Source organism: Euphorbia lathyris, chromosome 4 (assembly GCF_963576675.1).
Source record: "Euphorbia lathyris chromosome 4, ddEupLath1.1, whole genome shotgun sequence".
Taxonomy (NCBI): domain Eukaryota; kingdom Viridiplantae; phylum Streptophyta; class Magnoliopsida; order Malpighiales; family Euphorbiaceae; genus Euphorbia; species Euphorbia lathyris.
Genome location: NC_088913.1, coordinates 28291607 through 28311649, shown reverse-complemented (window position 1 = coordinate 28311649; position 20043 = coordinate 28291607). Strand labels below are relative to the sequence as shown.

General features: G+C 38.5%; 2 protein-coding genes across 2 annotated transcripts; both read left to right on the top strand.

Moving 5' to 3' along the window:
* The first annotated feature begins 649 nt into the window (after positions 1-649).
* Positions 650-1625, top strand: LOC136227360 (auxin-responsive protein SAUR68-like). Its single transcript, XM_066016001.1, has one exon. The coding sequence runs from the start codon at positions 1014-1016 to the stop codon at positions 1461-1463; it is 450 nt and encodes a 149-aa protein (XP_065872073.1). The 5' UTR covers positions 650-1013; the 3' UTR covers positions 1464-1625.
* A 9488-nt stretch (positions 1626-11113) lies between these two features.
* LOC136227542 (auxin-responsive protein SAUR68-like) lies at positions 11114-11728 on the top strand. Its single transcript, XM_066016237.1, has one exon. It carries the CDS (start codon positions 11183-11185, stop codon positions 11630-11632), a length of 450 nt encoding a protein of 149 aa, XP_065872309.1. The 5' UTR covers positions 11114-11182; the 3' UTR covers positions 11633-11728.
* The last annotated feature ends 8315 nt before the right edge of the window (positions 11729-20043 follow it).

The window sequence follows — 20043 nt, the reverse complement described above, 5'->3', positions numbered from 1 at the left end:
CCAACTTCAAAGTTCAAACCTTTAGCGATTTTGTGGATAATCGAACTCGCCGAGAATTGAATTTGAAAGTATACATGGATTTGGTTTTCCTCTTATTCTCAAATCAAACACAGAAGACATTGAAGAGATGAATTAGAATGCGTTGAAGAATTTTGAGGAAAAAGATTTTAATGTGTGGAATTGGGATAACTGATAAAACTTCATCCTCTGATCAAAGAAAGATGTGTTGTCCTCATAAAATCACATAAAGAAGTAGATACTGGATATACCCTTAAGATTACTCAATATTCCAATCAAGATGCGATGATCTGCATAAAGTAGATACTGGATATACCCTTAAGTTTGTCAGTTTTTGGACATATTAGGTCCACTATGATGCTATTTCTTTGCAACAAATTTGAAACCTGCACCAATATAGATAAATTTGAAACCTGCACCAATATATATTACATGCATGTGTTGGCTTCATCCATATATTTATTTTGATATCTAATTATATAATTGGTGAATACAAGCATTAAACTGATCTCATATGCACTACTCACATGGGCTGCTTGATATTTTCTTTTGTCTGCTTCTATTTGTATTTAGTCCATAAGTCCAAACTAGCTAAAGGATAACAGATGCAACCTCAACATACATGAAAAAACAATTATGCCTAAGATAGTTTCAACTTTCATTGAATTCATAGATGTCTTGTTATCAAAACTTTGATACATGTGGGATCCAGCTTTAACTAATTAATGTCTCTTTCATCTTAAACAAAAGTTGAACAACTCTGCCAGCTTTGATTGGTATAGAATGCTTCTTCACTAAGTCCTATTTATTCTTCTTTCAAAGCATAACCACCTCCCTTATCTACATTTCACATGCGTTTGCTTCCCATTTAGCCCTACCTGCTGGCAGCTCCACTGTCAATATATACCACCCATCGCAACATTATAACTCACTTCACCAATCTCAATCTTCCTATTCTCTCCAAACAGTTTCACTTTAGACTCCAAATTAACAAGATGATCAGTACCAAGAAGCTCATCAAATTTGCAAGAAAATGGCACAAGTTGGTTGTAATCAAGAGGAAAAGAATCGAATTGCCACATACAAATGGAACTACAGATACAAGCAGCTGCAGCACATCTGGGAAAGCTGAGAAGGGTTGTTTTGTAGTGTATTCTGCAGATCAAAAGCGGTTTCTTCTTCCTTTGGAATATCTTAACAGTGAAATCATCAAAGAGCTATTCAATATGGCAGAAGACGAGTTCGGGTTGCCTGCCAATGGCCCTCTCACATTACCATGTGATTCTCAACTTATGGAATATGCAATTGATCTGATCAAACGGCGAGTCACAGGAGATGTAGAAAAAACATTACTAACTTGTATAGCTAGTTGCGGTAACAATTCATTGTCTTACCATCTCCAGCATCAAATAACCAGACATCAATCACCAATTTGTAGCTTCTGAAAAGTTAAATAATACAATATTGTACATTTATACATGTTATGAGAGAGTCTCAAAAAAGCCCTTGTTCCATCCTACTTGTCTTTCAAATGGAGAATTTTTGTAATTTAGAAGATTTCCATCTCCAAGATCATAAGATTGAACTTTATGATTTTTCTTCATTTATCTTAGCTGTTTTTACGCGACTATAATAATAACATAAATGTATAAATTAAAAAAAGAATTGATAAAATGATGAGCCTATTTACGCTTAAGTAGGAACATTATTATAAGTATCCAATCAAGGCATTTATAATACGTACTAGAATGATGAGCCTATTTACCAGGAGACGAGAAATTTTACAGTACGCCAGGCATACCAACTCAACAATACGAGGTGGTATGCCTGGCCAGTAAAATCAAACCATCCGTCCCTTTAAAAAAGTACTCATTTTATTGTTTCTTCCACTCCCTGTAAACAGATTTTTTTTTTGTTTTTTTAGCAGTCCTATAAACAGATTCTTCCTTCCTATTATGTTCTTCTCATCCGCAACCACCTTCACGTCCGCTCATTTTTATCCGCCGGCGACCACCACCACCACCGTTTTTCAGAATCTTCACTGCCAGAAACTGTTTATAATAATAAATTGAAAGAAGATCTTTGTTGAGAAACAACGACCTTATCAACGGCGGGTCTATCCAAGAAGGAGATGAAAATATTGCAGTAATAATTGCTCTTAAATTATCATATTCATATGCCCCACAAACATACTAATCAGGATTATATGCACAGCCAAATTATTTTGCAATCTATGAAAAGCTCAAGTGGTTTAATTGAAAGAAATTTTTTGGAATAAATTTTAATTTCAGAAAGTAATCATGGTTCATGGTTCATGGTTCATGAACCTCTTTGGCCAAACAGTCCATTAATGGAACTCAGAAAAAATCTTCATTTTATTTTAATCAAACAAATCAGTAAGGGAAGTTATTGGAGGAGAACGACGGCGGCCGACGAGAAAAGGCCAGCGGCAGAAAGACGAAGGAGAGAAGAAAGAAAAATTGAAAAAGGCCAGCGGCAGAAAAAGGGCAAACCAGTAAAAAGAAGGAAAGGGAAGGGAAGCAATGATATTAATTTTAGGTTATTACAAAAAAAAAATTTAGGTTACTATTAATACGTGGGTTATGTTTATTGGCCAGGCATACCAGCTCATATTGTTGAGTTGGTATGCCCGGCATACCGTAAAATTTCTCCCAGGAGACATATAAAACGCATTACTAACTTGTATCAAATCACCAGTCATCAATCGACAATTCGTAGCTTCTGAAATGTTAAATAATATACAATAAAATTGAACTTTGTGATTTTTGTTCATTTTAACTTAGCTTATTTTTATGAGAAAACTCAAATGGAGAATTTTTGTTCCCACCTAGTTACTTATCTTTCAAATGGAGAATTTTTCTAATTTTGAAGATTTCCATCTCCAAGCGCATAAAATTGAACTTTATGATTTCTGTTCATTTCAACTTAACTTCTTTTTACCTCCAACTATAATAATAACATTAGCCTATAGATGTAAAACAAATTGAACCTGGTTATGCTTAATTAGGAACATTATTGTAAGTATCTAAATCAGCATCTTCGTTCACAGTTCATAATTTTGTTTCTCATTCAATGAAGTCCACATGTTGATCCTATGTGATTTATTACACGCGGTAAGATTGAACATGGTTGTATGATGATGTCCAAATAATAAGTTAGAGATTAACAAGAAATTTTCAGAAAACTTTTATCTGGATTCTATTTTATCTTCTTGTCAGTTGTATCGTGTGTTGAAGATGATTACTCAATAGTGTAAAGAAGTAGATATTAGATCTATCTATCCTTGTGATAACTAATATTTCAATAAACAAGATATGATTTTCAGAGACATGTGATGTGCATAAATATGTTTGGCAGTTTTTCGACATTATTAAGTCCAATATGCTATTTGTTTAGATATGTTGGTTTCAAATTTGTGTACTAAATTATATGTATTTATTCTGAAAACTAATTATATAACTGGCAAAGACAAGCCAACTTACCCAATTTGATCTCAAATCCATTTCTCACATGGCCTGCTTCCCATGACAAGGACTTCTTTTTTCTGCAGACCTTGTGTATATATAGCCAAGTCTCTTCCTTTGCCTTCCACTCATCACAAATTCACTTTCGATAACCAAAAAATGAGTTTTACCTTTTCTCTACCACAGAATATGAATATCAGTGCGAAGAACTGCATATAAACATTTAACTCAAACAGTGAATACATATATATGTTTAACGCTTGAAACAATTTGTCTGCAATAACTTAATGAAGGGCTTAAGGTATTGATTGTCACTAAATGTTGAGAATATGAATTAAATCTCTCACAAAAAATCCAAATTTCAAATAGATTTAGCTGCTTGAAATCCATTATAGGATGGGAATGGTGATTCAGCTTTAGAGGAGGCACAGAGTTGTAGAGAAGCTTTGAGTTGATTGAAGGAGCTACAATTGGATCATATTAGAGTCGAATTAGATGCTCTTAATTTGGTTGGTCTTCTTAATTTTAGGCAAGATATTGTACTGAGTGATTGTCGTCGTTGGGGTCTATTCGTTTTGTTTTTGGTCGTAGAAGCTGCTCATCTGTTAGAGATAAGGAACATGAATGTACTTGTGTCCATCTTTTATTAGAGCTATAATTGTTTCTCATGCTAGTTAAATGGTAGACTTTCTTTTGAATCATGCACCTTACTTATTTGAAAAGAAGAACTTATGTAAGTTGATTTCCTGGTAAGTTTTGTGGAAAGACAAGAAAACATAATGGGGTCACTTGTAGTATGGTATGCATTGAATGTGCAACCATTTTATCTATTTTCTTGTGCATTTTAACATGGTTTTATCTGTTCTGCTATTTAAAATATTTGGTCAATAGATATTGATATATCACCAGCTATATTCAATATATGTAGCCACCTTCATCAAACACAAATGCCCACCTCTCTTCCAACCACTCATCTTGCACATGGCTTTGCTTCCCAATTAATGTAGCCCTACAACATTATATATAGTCATTTGCTATTGCCTTTCCATTCCACACTCCTTACAACCTTACCATTTACTACTCCAATCTTTCTCTCTTCAATTCTCCTATTGCAAATCTCTCACAAGATGATGAGCGCTAAGAAACTTCTCAAATTAGCAAGAAAGTGGCAGAAGTTGGCTTCTATTAGGCGAAAAAGAATCACCTTTCCACCAACAACTGTTGAAACTACACATACAAGCGCCTGCAGCACATCTGCAAAAGCTGAAAAAGGTTGTTTTGTTGTGTACTCTGCAGATCAGAAGCGCTTTCTCCTTCCTTTGGAATATCTTAACAATGAAATCATCATACATCTATTCAATATGGCAGAGGAAGAGTTTGGATTGCCAAGCAATGCCCCTCTCACATTACCATGCCATTCGGGGCTTTTGGAATATGCAATTTCATTGATAAAAAAACGAGTCACAATAGATGTAGAAAGATCTCTGTTGACTTGTATAGCTAGTTGTAGTAGGAGTTCATTGTCTTATCATCTCCATCATCAAGTAACTAGTCATCAATCAGCAATTTGTAGCTTCTGAAAAGTTAAATAATATAAAAGTGTAGATTTATACGTTATGAGAGAGTCTTTACAAGAATATATATATATATATATATTACGAGTCAGTACAAAATTTTGAACAAGTTTAATACATGTTTAAATTTTATATAATGTTATGATTATGAACAAACTCCGCCTGTGAGGGTCACTTGGTGGCCTTTACAGCCGGTCCCAAGCCCGGACAAAGGAGGAGGGTTGCGGTAGGTTTGTGGCGGCCAGCGTAAAACTTAGCCACATCTTATGACATGAACCATAATATAAATACCGTTGGGGCGTTCCCTACTCAGCGACGCGCTGCACTTCTTAGACCCGGGTGTAGTGATAAATGTGCAAGGGTTGCTAGGTCGTCGCCCCGAAGCGGCGCGCCACCCCAGGACCCGGGGGTGGTGTCAAATATGCAAGGGTTGCGGGTAAATAAGCTAGTCCACGGTAATGGTAGGGGTAAGGGTAGTAGGTTACGCTTTGGGACATGGAACATAGGTTCTTTGACAGGAAGATTAGCTGAAATTGTAGATGTTATGAAGAGGAGGAGAATAAATATATTATGCCTACAAGAAACCAAGTGGGTTGGAGCCAAGGCTAGAGAGATAGCTCCTTGGGGTTATAAGCTTTGGTACTCAGGAAAGGATAAGGGTAGAAATGGAGTAGGTATTCTTATTGATAGGGAGTTTATTGATGAGGTAGTAGCGGTGTCTAGGAAGAGCGATAGAATTATGAGTGTTAAGCTAGTGATAGGGGATGAGGTTGTGAATGTCATTAGTGCATATGCGCCACAAATAGGATTAGATGTGTCTATAAGACAAGCTTTTTGGGATGACTTAGAGGAAGTGGTGCAACAGGTTCCTAGGGATGAAAAAATGGTACTAGGGGGTGATCTCAATGGACACGTGGGTTCTAGGCGAGATGGGTTTGAGAGTGTTCATGGAGGGTATGGTTTTGGAGATAAGAATGAAGCAGGAAATGATATTTTGGAATTCGCATCAGCCTATGACTTGAGTATCATGAACACATGGTTTATGAAGAGAACATCCCACTTAGTAACTTATCGGAGTGGCGGTAATGCGAGCCAAATTGACTTCTTCTTAGTAAGGAGTGCTTGGAGAAAGAGTTATATTGATTGTAAGGTGATCCCTGGTGAGAGTACGACAACCCAACATAGAGTAGTGGTGCTAGATTTTCGAAGTAGGAAATGTATAAGAAAACAAACACCTCAAGTAGAGACTAAGATTAAGTGGTGGAAATTGCAAGGGGAGAATCAACAAAAATTTGTGGATGAGATGACCAAAAAAGATATTTGGACTTGCAATATGGATTCAGATATAGATTCGATATGGAATAAGATGGAGCATAGTATAAGGGAAGTAGCGAAGGAAGTTCTAGGGGAATCTAAAGGTAGCATGCCACCGGGTAAGGACACATCTTGGTGGACAGAAGAAGTACGACAAGCAGTAAAGAGTAAGAGAGAATCCTATAAACTATTGGGGAAATGTAGGAGTGACGAGAACTACGAAAAATACAAAGAGACTAAAAGGGAAGTAAAGAAGGTCATACGAGATGCTAGAGCAAAGGTGAATCGGGATCTGTATACAAGATTGGATACGAAAGAAGGGGAAAGAGACATATATAGAATTGCTCGGATGAGAGATAGGAAGACGCGAGATCTCGGAAAAGTTAAATGTGTGAAGGATGTGGACCAGAAAGTCCTAGTTGGAGATAAGGATATCAAGGAACGATGGAGGTCCTATTTTGATGACTTATTTAATGGAGATCGCCAACAAGATGTTGGAGATATAAGTATCCATCACGATATGATAAATCATGAATGCCTGCGGAGAATTCAAAAGGGTGAAGTCAAAATGGCATTAAGTAAGATGAAGTTGAAGAAAGCAGTAGGACCTGATGGCATCCCTATTGAGATTTGGAGATGTTTGGGAGAAAGAGGAATCGAATGGTTGACGACGTTCTTCAACAAAATTTGGAGAAACAATAAGATGCCATCAGAATGGAGGAAAAGTACCTTAATCCCTTTGTATAAGAACAAAGGCGATGTCCAAGATTGTGCCAACTATCGGGGAATCAAATTAATGAGTCACACTATGAAACTTTGGGAGCGAGTGATTGAACAAAGGCTAAGGAGGACGGTGAAGATCTCGGAAAACCAGTTTGGCTTTATGCCGGGAAGATCAACTATGGAAGCCATCCATCTAATGAGACAATTAATGGAGCACTATCGAAATAAGAAGAAAGACTTGCATATGGTTTTCATTGACTTGGAGAAAGCATATGATAAGGTACCAAGGGAAGTACTTTGGTGGGCCTTGATAAGGAAAGGCATTTCGCGGAAATATATTGACATCATAAAGGACATGTATGAGGGAGTATGCACGAGTGTACGTACTAGTGTTGGGAAAACTGAAGAGTTTCCTATTACGATTGGAGTGCATCAAGGTTCCGCACTAAGCCCATTTCTTTTTGCCATCGTTATGGATGAACTAACAAGTTCACTTCAAGATGGTATACCATGGTGCATGCTGTTTGCAGATGATATTGTGTTGGTTGATGAGACGAAAGAAGGAGTGGAGATGAAGTTGGAACTATGGAGGCAAACTCTAGAATCTAGAGGCTTTAAGTTGAGTCGAAGTAAGACAGAATATTTGGAGTGTAAGTTTAGCGGCCGTAGGAGTAGGGAGGCAGGGACAATCACCCTAGATGGGAGAGTTGTTCAGGCCTCGGATTGCTTCCGGTATTTAGGATCTATTATCCAAACGGATGGAGAAGTAGATGGAGATGTTGCCCATAGGATTAAAGCTGGTTGGTCGAAGTGGAAGAGTGCTACGGGTTTCCTTTGTGATCCCGGCATGCCTAATAGATTGAAGGGAAAATTCTACCGGACGGCAATTAGACCAGCATTGTTATATGGTACGGAGTGTTGGGCAGTGAAACACTGCCACATCCATAAGATGTCGGTGGCGGAGATGCGTATGTTGAGATGGATGTGTGGTCACACGAGAAAGGACCGGGTGCGTAATGAAATAATTAGGACAAAAGTAGGGGTCACATCTATTGAGAATAAAATGAGAGAAAACCGACTAAGGTGGTTTGGCCATGTGAGACGTAGAGCGCTTGATGCGCCGGTTAGGAGAACCGAAGAGTGGCAAAGGGATGTAGTGGTGAGGGGTAGGGGAAGACCTAAGCAAACTTGGAGGAGGGTGATCGAGAGTGATATGAGTTTATTGGGAATTGAGGAAAATATGGTAGTGGATAGGACGGAGTGGAGGGAGCGAATCTGTGTCGCTGACACGACTTGATTTTCACGGTTTTATATGATGGTTCATGTTAGCCGACCCCGAATCATTTCGGGACTAAGGCTTTGTTGTTGTTGTTGTTGTTATGATTATGAACAAGTTTATTTCCTGGTAAATTTTGTGGAAACACAATACAAAATTTAACAACACTAATAGATGCTAATAAATTGATAGTTGTAATTGAAAACCAGTAACATCTCCCACTTCAAATTTCTTATCAGCCGCCCAATGTTCATAATCAACGCAGCCCATACTAGTTCAGCCGGCCATATCACCCACCCACTTCATACACAGCAGCCATCAATACTACTGGAATCACTGGAGTGCTCATCATCTGAAACGAAAGTCAAATGAATCAACTGGTAGTTACACAAATACTTTGATTAATAATTTGAATTGTATTGCTGAATTGTATTGTTGTTTATTTATATAGAATGGTAGAATTACTCCTTGTTTAACAAAGAATTGGAAATCAAAAAAGAGAACCTCCTTTTCTCTTTAGGAAAAAATTAGATTATTTTCGGTTTATAATTAGGAATTATTCAATTGCCATTATATTGATCAGTAACTGGATAGTTAAGAAGCGTGTTCATTTAAATTATATTCAGGACGGAGAACTTTATTATAAGATGAGAGCTTCCTCCTCTTCCCACTCTGTTGCAGGTCAATGGACAGTTATAGGAGTCAAAGTTGGACAAGACCCAACAAAGTGAGTGTGGGTCTTACTCCGTGATCTCCAGATCTTCAGCCTTCACAACTCAAAACATTTCTCCAAGACATGGAAGAGATGTTGCCCAAAGACAATAGTCGAAAAGGGCTCACATCTCGGTTGGAGGACTCAAGAGATGTCTTTAACTACTCGACATGAGGGGAAGAGAGGATCTCAGCTAATCACGGGCAAAACCTCGAAGTTTGTAACTTCGAGGGTAACACAACAAAGAAGCCAGATGCAACAGATTCCAGTGCAATATTACTCACTACATTACAAAAAAAAAATGCAGGAAACTCAAGCCCAAATGGCTTGAACACAGTTGCAGTTACAAAAGGAGAATCAACAGTCATGGGCTTATTTATGCAAAAAATAAAACATCTTTCTCCGAACACATGAAAATGGGGACAAAACATAAGCTTTAAAGCCCTGCCCAAAGTGTGAGTAGACTACACATGGGAAGGAAAGCACTCGACAAAAAGAAAAAGACAAAGAAGTCTTAGACAACGCTAGTCCAGGGACAATTATGAGAAAGCTTTAGCTCGAGAATGAAATAGAGTGCTCCATGGAATGGTAAGCAATCAAATACCATCCCACACTCCTCTTTCGCAATGAATTATATACAGTGTTTTTCCACCACAAAGGAAAATAACCTTGCTTTTCTGATTATTCTGGTGGAGAGGATCCAAATGAGCATTGTGCGGCATTCATGCGCATGATCAACTTGTACACCGAGAATGATGTCATGATGTGAAAGGTTTCCTATTGCTCTACTTGGGGTACCATAGGAATGGTAAAGAGAATTGGCCGCAAGATAAATAGATTCATTTACACATTTAAAGGATCTATTTGTATCCCGATTCGTGGGAGCAATAAAAGCTCGGAAAATAAGCATTGATCTCCATGGTATCTGTCAGCGAAGTACAAGACCTCTTTGTTAAAACTTTAGATCTAAAGGTTAAGCAAGAGGAGCCACTTGGGAGACCTAAGGAAAAGATGTTATACAGATCCACCTTGAAATGGGTCAAGAATTCGTCAGGTATGATGATCGTAAGCGTCCTGCTCTATGATACTGCCTGAGATGACAAAAGGAAGCAAATTTATGATAAAGAAAAATCTCGTGTATGAATGTATGATGATTACAGCTTGAGTTGGAAAACGGCTAAAAAGCAAGCTCCCCTCGAACTCGCCTCGCGCCCTGCAGGACACCAAGGTGTGACACTCAATTTGTAAATGCAGATGATACAAGGATCCTTTTCCTCCCAAGTTATATTTAACTTTGAGAATAATTGAATTAACCAATACTATCAGTACGTATGTATAGAGATGGTAATAGTACACATGACCTGGAAACCTAATACAAACCAAACACGAACAAATATAAATTAGCAAATAAATGACTAGTAATGGGAACCTTTTCTGCCAATAGCTGTCACGGGTAGTTTTTTAAATTTCATTGTCATCCCAAAAAAATTTTATACGTAGTCTCATTAGAGTTGGATAGTCTCATTAGAGTTGGGTAGTATCTAGTATCCACGAAACCTGTGCCTATGCCATCCCAAAAGTTTGTGGGTCGTGTTTGGATTTATGTGTTTAACGCTTCAAACAATTTGTTTGGAATAACTTAATGAATGGGTTAGAAGTATTGACTATCACTAAAGAAATGTGGATGCACAACCACAATAGATAATAGAAAATTTAACCCCAGACAAGAAAACAGAAGTGGGTCACTTGTAATAGTCTGGTATGCATTGAATTTGGAACCATTTTATTTATCTTTCTTGAGGATAACATGGTTTTGTTCTGCTACGTACAAATAGAATATATAGATACTGAAATATCACAATCCATATTCAATATATGCATCCACCTTCATCAAACACAAGTCCCCACTTCTTTTTCAACCACTCATCTCCTCACATGCCTTTGCTTCACAATCCTTATATATTTAGTCATTTGCTATTTCCATTTCATTCCACACTCCTCATAACATTACCACTCACTACTACTACTACTTCAACCTTTCTCTCTTAATTTGATTCTTCTACTCCTAATCTTTCACAAGATGATGAGCGTTAAAAAGCTTCTAAAACTAGCAAAAAAGTGGCAGAAGTTGGCTGCTATTAGGCGAAAAAGACTTACTATGCCACCAACTGTTGAAACTACACATACAAGCAGCTGCAGCACATCTACAAAAGCTGAAAAAGGTTGCTTTGTTGTGTACTCCGCGGATCAGAAGCGTTTTCTGCTTCCTTTGGAATATCTTAACAATGAAATCATCATACACCTATTCCATTTGGCAGAGGAAGAGTTCGGATTGCCAAGCAATGGTCCTCTCACATTACCATGTCAATCAGAGCTTCTGGAATTTGCAATTGCATTGATCAAGCAGCGAGTCACAAAAGATGTAGAAAGATCTCTATTGACTTGTATAGATAGTTGCAGTAGCAGTTCATTATCTTACCATCTCCATCATACTGTAACTAGCATTCAATTACCAATTTACAGCTTCTAAAGCTTTTAAACATGACTAGATTTGTAGATAACACTTGAATTTTTTATGATATACAAAAATTCACATTGTGACTCAAATAATTTTCATGATCTTGCAATTGAAATATTACTTCCATGATTCTTCATGAAGAAAGATGTGACTCCTGATAAAATTATATAAAGAAGTAGAACCTGGATCTAGCCTTATGATTACTCAATATTCCAATCAAGATGTGATGATCTGCATAAATAAGTTTGTCAGTTTTTGCATATTAGGTCCATTATGTTATGCTATTTCTTTGCAACAAATTTGAAACCTGCACCATTGTAACAGCTTCCAATATATGCATTTATTTTGTGGTCCACAACAAAAAATATATATTTATTTTGATATCTAATTATATAATTGGCAAAGACAAGACAATTTACCCATTGGATTGATCTCATATCCACCACTCACATGGGCTGCTTGATATTCTCTTTTGTTCTACTGTTTGTATTTGGTCAATAACTCCATATACTAGCTAAAGGACAACAGGTTCAACCTGAACATACATGAAAAGATAATTATGCCTAAGATAGTTTCAACTTTCATTGAATTAAAAATCTGCAACTAAATTGAATTTCAGCATCATAGCATTGAACGGTTGTCTTCTATAAACGTTTGCAAATTCATAGATAGCTTGGGACAAATTCCAAATATTTTTAAATAAAACCTGACCCTTTTTTTAATGAAAGATTGGGACGCGATTAAGAGGTTAGACATCCCAACTAGGTTGGCACCCCTAACGCACTTAAGCAACCTTGAATATTATTAATAAAAAATAGAAAATTACAAAGGGGGAATTAAAGAAAACGAATATGAGCAACATTACAAAGGTCATCGAAAACATGAGATTGGCAAAAATAAGGCACAGAGTGCCACCAGTGGAGTGCTGACGCAGATTTGCCAAAACAGGCGAGACGATCCGCAGCTTGATTACCTTCCCTGAAGATATAAGTGATTCTGCAGTTCATAGACGAATAACGTGATAAGCAGCTTAACCATTCTTGCTTAATCCTCCATGGAACCGCAGTAGATTTGTCATTTAGCAACTTAACCGCATATGCCGAGTCAGATTCAATCCACAAATTGTGCCAGCCTCTTTCCCAGGCAGCTTCAATAGCAAAGACGATCGCCATCAGCTCGGCCGTATGAGCATAAGAATCGGCAATGGGAAAGGCGAAACAGCCCGTTACAAAACCTCTTCCGTTTATGAAAATCCCCCCAGCGCCAGCGATGCCAGGAGCACCCTCTGCAGCCCCGTCGGTGTTAACCTTAATCCAGCCAGTCGGGGGCAGAACCCAGCGCACCGTAATGAAGTCCGGTTCCGGAGGTGGCCTGACCCGAGACGTTGAAGAGGAGGTCCATTTAGGCTCGTGGAAGAGGAAGAAGAGACGGTTCAGAAGAACTTGGATTGAAGGGAGTTTGTTTTCAAACACAGCCAGGTTCCTAATATGCCAAATATACCAAACCGTAGTAACCGTCGCCAAGTTCCACAAGTTGCGTTTCTTCGATCGGAAGCTAACCGCTCTAATAACACTAAATAAAGCCTCAAAAGTAGTCATAAAGCAGAGAGTAACCGCAAAGTAATTAAAGACCATCGCCCAAAGACGTCTCACAATCCAACACGTAACAAAAAGGTGATCCAAAGTCTCGATATTGCAATTACACAAGGCACATCTCGAAGCAAGAGAGAAGCCGCGTACCTGAAGATTAACCTGAACCGAGATTTTCCCATGAATTACCAGCCAGCAGGCAAACGAACGTCGAGGAGGGACAAATGCATTCCAGATGAAGCGATTCCAGGGAACCGCCGGCGAAACAGAGCGGAGCGAGCTGTACAAGGATTTAGTCGTAAGCTCTCCCGACATGGAATGTTTCCAAATGCAGGTGTCGGTTCCATCCCGATTACCCTGAACCCGAAGAATACGAGTCTGGACTTGTTCGGGAAGCCGGTCCAAGTTATTCCACGAGTTATCCAACCTGTAATTTCGCACCGGCTCAAAAAGTGTGCGCTGATTTTTAGGCGGAATGCCGAGCTGATCAGCGACAGACGGGGATATCCACGAGTCGGTCCAGAAATTTAGCCGGGAGTTGTCTCCGAACCACCACACAATGTCCTCTCTAATTTGTTCATATACCCTCCTCATGGAAGACCAGACCGACGAGTTTGAGATGTATGGATTTGGTAAGCCCGAATACGTGTGAAAGCGAGTAATCAGAAGCTTAGGAATGAAGCCGTTGCCTTTTAAAAGTTCCCAACTGAACTTCCCAAGAAGTCCTGAATTAAACATACCCATGTTTTTAATTCCCAGTCCACCACACTCTAAAGGTTGACAACAGATACGCCAGGCAACAGTGCAAAGTTTCCGCTGATCCCTATTTCCCGTCTAAAGAAAATTCCGGAGGGCTTTATCAATTTTTGTGATTAGCGAGACAGGACATTTGTAAACCATGAATGAGTGGATCAAAGCTCCCGTTAAAGCAGATTTAATTAGAGTGAGTCTGCCCGCCAGAGAAAGCGTTTGCCCTTTCCAGCGATTGAATTTAGCAATAAATCGATCCATTAAAGGTTGCAAAAACCTTGCCTTCGGGGCTCCCTGAAAGAGCAGAACTCCAAGGTAATTGAAAGGTAAGCTCACACGCCGAATTCCCAATATGCTGACAAGTCTGTTTTGGCGCTGAATGCTGATCCGATTCCCAAAAAACACCTCAGATTTTTCCCAATTAACCGTCTGACCAGAGATTGCTGCATAGAAATCAAAAAGATCCTTGATGCACTTTATGTTCTTTAGGGTAGCCCTTGCAAACAACAACATATCATCTGCATAGAGGAGGTGCGAAGGAAAAGAAGCTTGCCTGTTATAAGTCATAGTCTGAAACTGATTGTTCCTGACCAGCTTAGCCAGCCACTGGCTAAAAAAGTCTTCAGCAATGCCAAAAAGAATAGGGGAAAGAGGATCGCCCTGTCGCACACCACAAGAACAGCCAAAAAACCCCTTAATTCCGCCTTCCAGAGCAATAGAGATTCTAGCTGATCGAAGAACTTCCAAAATCCAGTCTCTAAATTGCAATGAGAAACCAAATGCTTCAAGAACAGCCAAGAGGAAGTTCCAATCAAGTGTATCAAAAGCCTTTCTAATATCAATCTTCAAGGCCATGTTACCACCATAACAGTTTTTATTCAACATGTTAATACCTTCAGAAGCCGCAGCAATACAATGATGAATACTTCGACCAGAAATGAATCCGAATTGATTGTCTGACACAATACGAGAAGCAATAGGGGCCAGCCTGTCTGCGAGAATTTTCGATATAATTTTATAATTGAAATTACCCATAGCAATTGGCCTAAACTGATGAATTTCTATAGCATCAGCAGATTTGGGAAGCAGAGTCATAATACTGGAATTCATCCCCGACAACATGTAGTCCGAAGCAAAAAAAACTCTGAACCATCTTACAAAGATCCGTGCTAATTATGTCCCAATACTGTTGACCTAATCTCATCAACCGAAGGTTGCCGAGTTAAAAGCTCATTATCCATCGATGTGACGCAAGCCGGAATTACCTCAGTGATTGAGGCATGGTCGACTAGAGGCCTGCTGCTTGTGAACAGATTTGAGTAATAATCCACGACATGTTGTGCGATCACATTCTCATCGTTGACCAGAACACCGTCAATAAGAAGGGTATCAAGAGATGAACGAGTTTTCCTACCCTTAGCTGCGCGATGGAAATAGCTCGAGTTACGATCCCCCGCTTCAAGCCATTTTTCTCTACTTTTATCCTGAAGGAGAAGCTCCTGTCTGAATAACTGAAGATCTAAATCTTGTTTTCCTTCCACTTCCTGCACACGGTTTACCTCATTCAGACCTTGAGAAGAAATAACTTGTTGTATACTCGAGAGGCGCGAATTTGCAGCTGCAATATTATTCTCAACTCTGCCAAAGATCTCTCTGTTCCAGACCCGGAGCTTAGCCCTTAATGATTTCAGTTTGTAGCAGAAAAGTTGTGCTGGTGGTAAAGAGACATGAGTACCTTACCAGTGCGCAAAAACCATATCCCGCAGCGAGACATGGGTAGTCCACATGGAAAAGAACCGAAACCGGGAATGCCTTACTGTACCGTTTTGGCAAAATAATAACAAAGGACTATGATCTGATTGGTAGCGGGAGAGAGCCGTACAGCTGATAGTACTCCAGGAATCCACAAAATCCTCAGACACAAGAGCCCTATCAAGTCTACTTTCAACATGTTCAGTGCCAAACCGACCGTTTGACCAAGTGTACTGCAAGCCTGCATTAGCCACTTCGATAAGCTCATTGTTGTTAATAAAATCACGGAACTCCCTACAGCTAATATCAGACGGAATGCGTCCTGTTTTTTCGTGAGCCCCTGTAATCGCATTGAAATCTCCAATAACCATTTTTTTCTGCTATCATCAATAGTACTGACAGAATCCCAAAGCAGACGCCGTCGACCAAAATAATTGCTGCCATATACAAAAGTAAATTGGGAAAAACCCACTGCAGTACCATATCTAATAGTAATGTGCTGATCATGATTCAAAATGATGTTGCAAAGATTGATATTACCGATTTTGCAGAAAAGCCAAATAGAATTACAAGGATTGCTTTCAACAAACTGTAAGCCAATCGAATTCCAGAAAAACGTAGGAATTTTATCCAAAGTAACCATGGGTTCAGAAATACATACCAAATCCGGGTGATTTACTTGACAAATGAGCTTCAACGCCCGTTGAGTTCCAGGGTTATTAATTCCCCTGCAATTCCAATACAGCACAATCATGTGTAATTGATAATCGGCCTGTTCCGCCCCTTAGAGCGAGAATATGTATTAGTACCCGTCATCTTGGCCTTATCCTTCTTTCTAGTTGTTATCCAGTCAGTATCCACACCAGGAATGTAAATATCATTATCCTGAGGTCGTTCTGAAGAACCCGTCAAGTTACCTTCAGCAACTCGCTCAGCTGTACGAGGAGTACTGGTCTCTGCTGCTGGGAGGTCTTCCTCATCACTGCAGTCTCCCCAACGTTTGGAACCCTCCTCAATTCCCTGAACGGCGGGATGAAGAATTAATTGTAAAGTGTCTTCTGCTACTTTGCTTTTTCCCGCATCATCCGCGGCAGAAGAAGCGTGAGCTTCATTTGGTTCCGAATGAACATCCAGATTTTCATGTGCATTAGGTGCCGCTCCACTCTTACTTGACTTCATATGCCTCTGCATTTGAGGTTTTACTTCTCTGTTGTTGCGCCTACACTGCGCCGTGGTATGCCCAATGGACGAACAAGTGCCACAAAGAGTCGGGAGCTTCTCATACTCTAAATAAACCCACAACTTCTGATTATCCGTATCCACTCTAAGCTTCGACTGAATATCCCTTGACAAATCAACATCTATCAACACCCTGGCGTAATGGCCAAACTCTCCATTAACAGTATTATGATCGAAACGAATAGGCACCCCTACCACACGTGCAATACTCGCAATGATCCGTGTATCTCAAAATTCCCAAGGCAAGTTATAAAAATGTACCCAAACTTGCGCAGAGGTGGACTTGTGTGAGTCCGGATTAAATCCCGATGTCCAAGGTGAAAACCGAATGATTCCAGGCTTGAGTGAAATGGACCGAGTCCCCAAATAAAACATGTCCTGATACATCTTTTTTAAGAAATTTTGGTAAAAACATTTCTAAGAATACGCAAATGTCTTGTAGGATCCAGCTTCAAGTACTATCTATTTCATCTTAAACAAAACTTGAACAACTCTGTCAGCTTTCACCCATAATTCTGCTACATAACTAGTTGGAATGAAGATTTAGATGTATCCCCGTTAACCTTTGCTCCACATTTATAAGTATTTAAAAGAATAAGGTGCAAAAATAACTTCCAGCGTTGGTGGTAAAGTGCCATTTTTCCCCCTAATCACCAAGGAAAAAAGCTTGGTCTATAGTTTCCATCTCAGATTTTACCCCTAATTATTGATAATACATATGATTAACATCTTTCACAGTTCATAATTTTGTTTGGCATGCAATGAAGTCCACATCTTGATCCTAATTGATTTATTGTATGCCCTAAGATTGAACATAGCCATATGATCATGTCTAAAGAACAATTTAGAGACTAACAAGTGAAGGGGCCCTATCAAAAATTTCAAAGGATTTGCTGTGAAAAATAGGCATCAAGCAATTAATTTCTTTTACTTTTCTTTTTGGAACAGCATAATCTGCAATTATTTCAAAATGCACAAGTTTGTTTCTTTAGTTTAAAGATTTGGATATTCAGATAGATATTGGATCTATCCTTGTGATTACTGTAGATGTCAAACAAGATATCATTTTCAGAGGCATGTGATCTGCATAAATATGTTTGGATATGTTGGTTTCAAATAAATGCATTCACAGATTTGTGTACTAAATTATATTCATTTCTTTAGAGCCACAAATGTACTATTTATTCTCAAAACTAATTATATAATTGCCAAAGACAAAGCCAACTTACCCAATTGTCCAACAGCCTTGATCTCATATCCACTTCTCACATGGCCTGCTTCCCATTTATCCCTGCACTTTGGGATCTCCATCATAAGGACTTCTCCTGCACACACTGTATATATATAGCCAAGTCTCTTCCTTTGCCTTCCACTCATCACAAATCCGCTAAAAAAAGCTAATCTTTTCTCTACCAAGAATATGAATATCAGTGCCAAGAAGCTCATCAAATTGGCAAGAAAATGGCAGAAACTGGCTGCTCTCAAGCGGAGAAGAATCACGTTGCCACATACCATTGGCACTACTGATACTAGGAGTTGCAGTACATCTGCAAAAGCTGAGAAGGGATACTTTGCAGTATACTCTGCCGATCAAAAACGTTTTCTGCTTCCTTTGGAATATCTTAACAATGAAATTATCATAGAGCTCTTCAACATGGCTGAAGACGAGTTCGGATTGCCAGGCAGTGGCCCTCTTACACTACCATGTGAGGCCAAGATTATGGAATATGCAATCGGTTTGATCAAACAGCAAGTAAATAGAGATGTAAAAAGAGCATTATTAACTTCCATAGCAATTAGTTGTTGTTCTTTGCCTTTTCATCTACAACACCAGTTACCTATTTGTAGCTTTTAAAGAATATTTATAGTTAGACTTAAGAACAATACATACAAATGTAAATCCAATTGATTTATTTATTAATTCATCACAGCTTTGTGAAACTTTTTCATGCTTCTCTTCTTATTTTTCGAACTCTGCCTGTATTTGGTTTGTACTCGAAGCACAAGTTTCAACTGTTAAAGAAGTTAAGAGTTACATATATACATTTGACTCAGATGGTGAATATATACACGTTTAACGCTTGAAACAATTGTCTGCAATAACTTAATGAGGGGTTAAAGGTATTGATTGTCACTAAATTTTGAGAATATGATGATCAGAGATTTAAAATCTCTCACAAAAAATTCAATTTTCAATTAGATTTAGCTGCTTGACATCCGATCCATTATAAGATGGGGGTGGTGGTGTTGAGAAAATTAACTATTAATTTAAAACAATTAAATAAAAAAATGGAATTGTTGTGAAGTCCCAATTAATGAGAGACTATTTTTGTAATTTGTATTAATAGGGGATTGTTTATGTAATTTATATTATTATTAAAAAAAAAGATGGTCAAACAAGTTGTGCCATGATTTATGGGCACAAATCATGGCACATATGAAACCTTGACTTTCTCAACTAATTAGTTAAAAAAGTCTTCAAGAATATGGCTATATAAGGTCATGGATTTAGAGTGCCAATGAAACAATTGTGGGAAAAAAATAAAAAGAGAGATTGGAGAGTTGAGGAAGATGTAGTGAGAGGAGGCACAATTGTGCCTTGTGAATTTTTTAGAGTTTATTTTAGAGGTTAGTTTAATTATTTTGGGGAGAGACAAAATAGTAAAGATAATTATTTCGGGTCTTTTCGGGAAACACCTGGGTGTACAATTTTGTTTATCTCATTGTAACTCTGGACAGTTTATAGAGAACACCCTCTTGTAAACCTCATAAATTCAATAAAATTGTTTTATCGCTTCCGCTAAATTGTCGCGATCAAGAAAAATTCCCAACAGGTGGTTCATCTTTAGAGGAGGCACTGAGTTGTAGAGAAGCTTTGAGTTGATTGAAGGAGCTACAATTAGATCATACTATAGGCAAGATATGGGCGATCGTCGTTGTTGGGTCTATTCGTTTTGTTTTTTTTTTTTTTTTGTCGTAGGTCTGTGAATCAAGTTGCTCATCTGTTAGAGAGAGCTGTTGATTCTGCAACAAGTAAAGGAACATGAATGTACTCGTGTCCATCTTCTATTAGAGCTATAATTGTTTCTCGTG

Coding starts and splice junctions, on each gene's coding strand:
- LOC136227542 (XM_066016237.1), top strand. CDS start 11,183: ATGATGAGCGTTAAAAAGCTTCTAAAACTAGCAAAAAAGTGGCAGAAG.
- LOC136227360 (XM_066016001.1), top strand. CDS start 1,014: ATGATCAGTACCAAGAAGCTCATCAAATTTGCAAGAAAATGGCACAAG.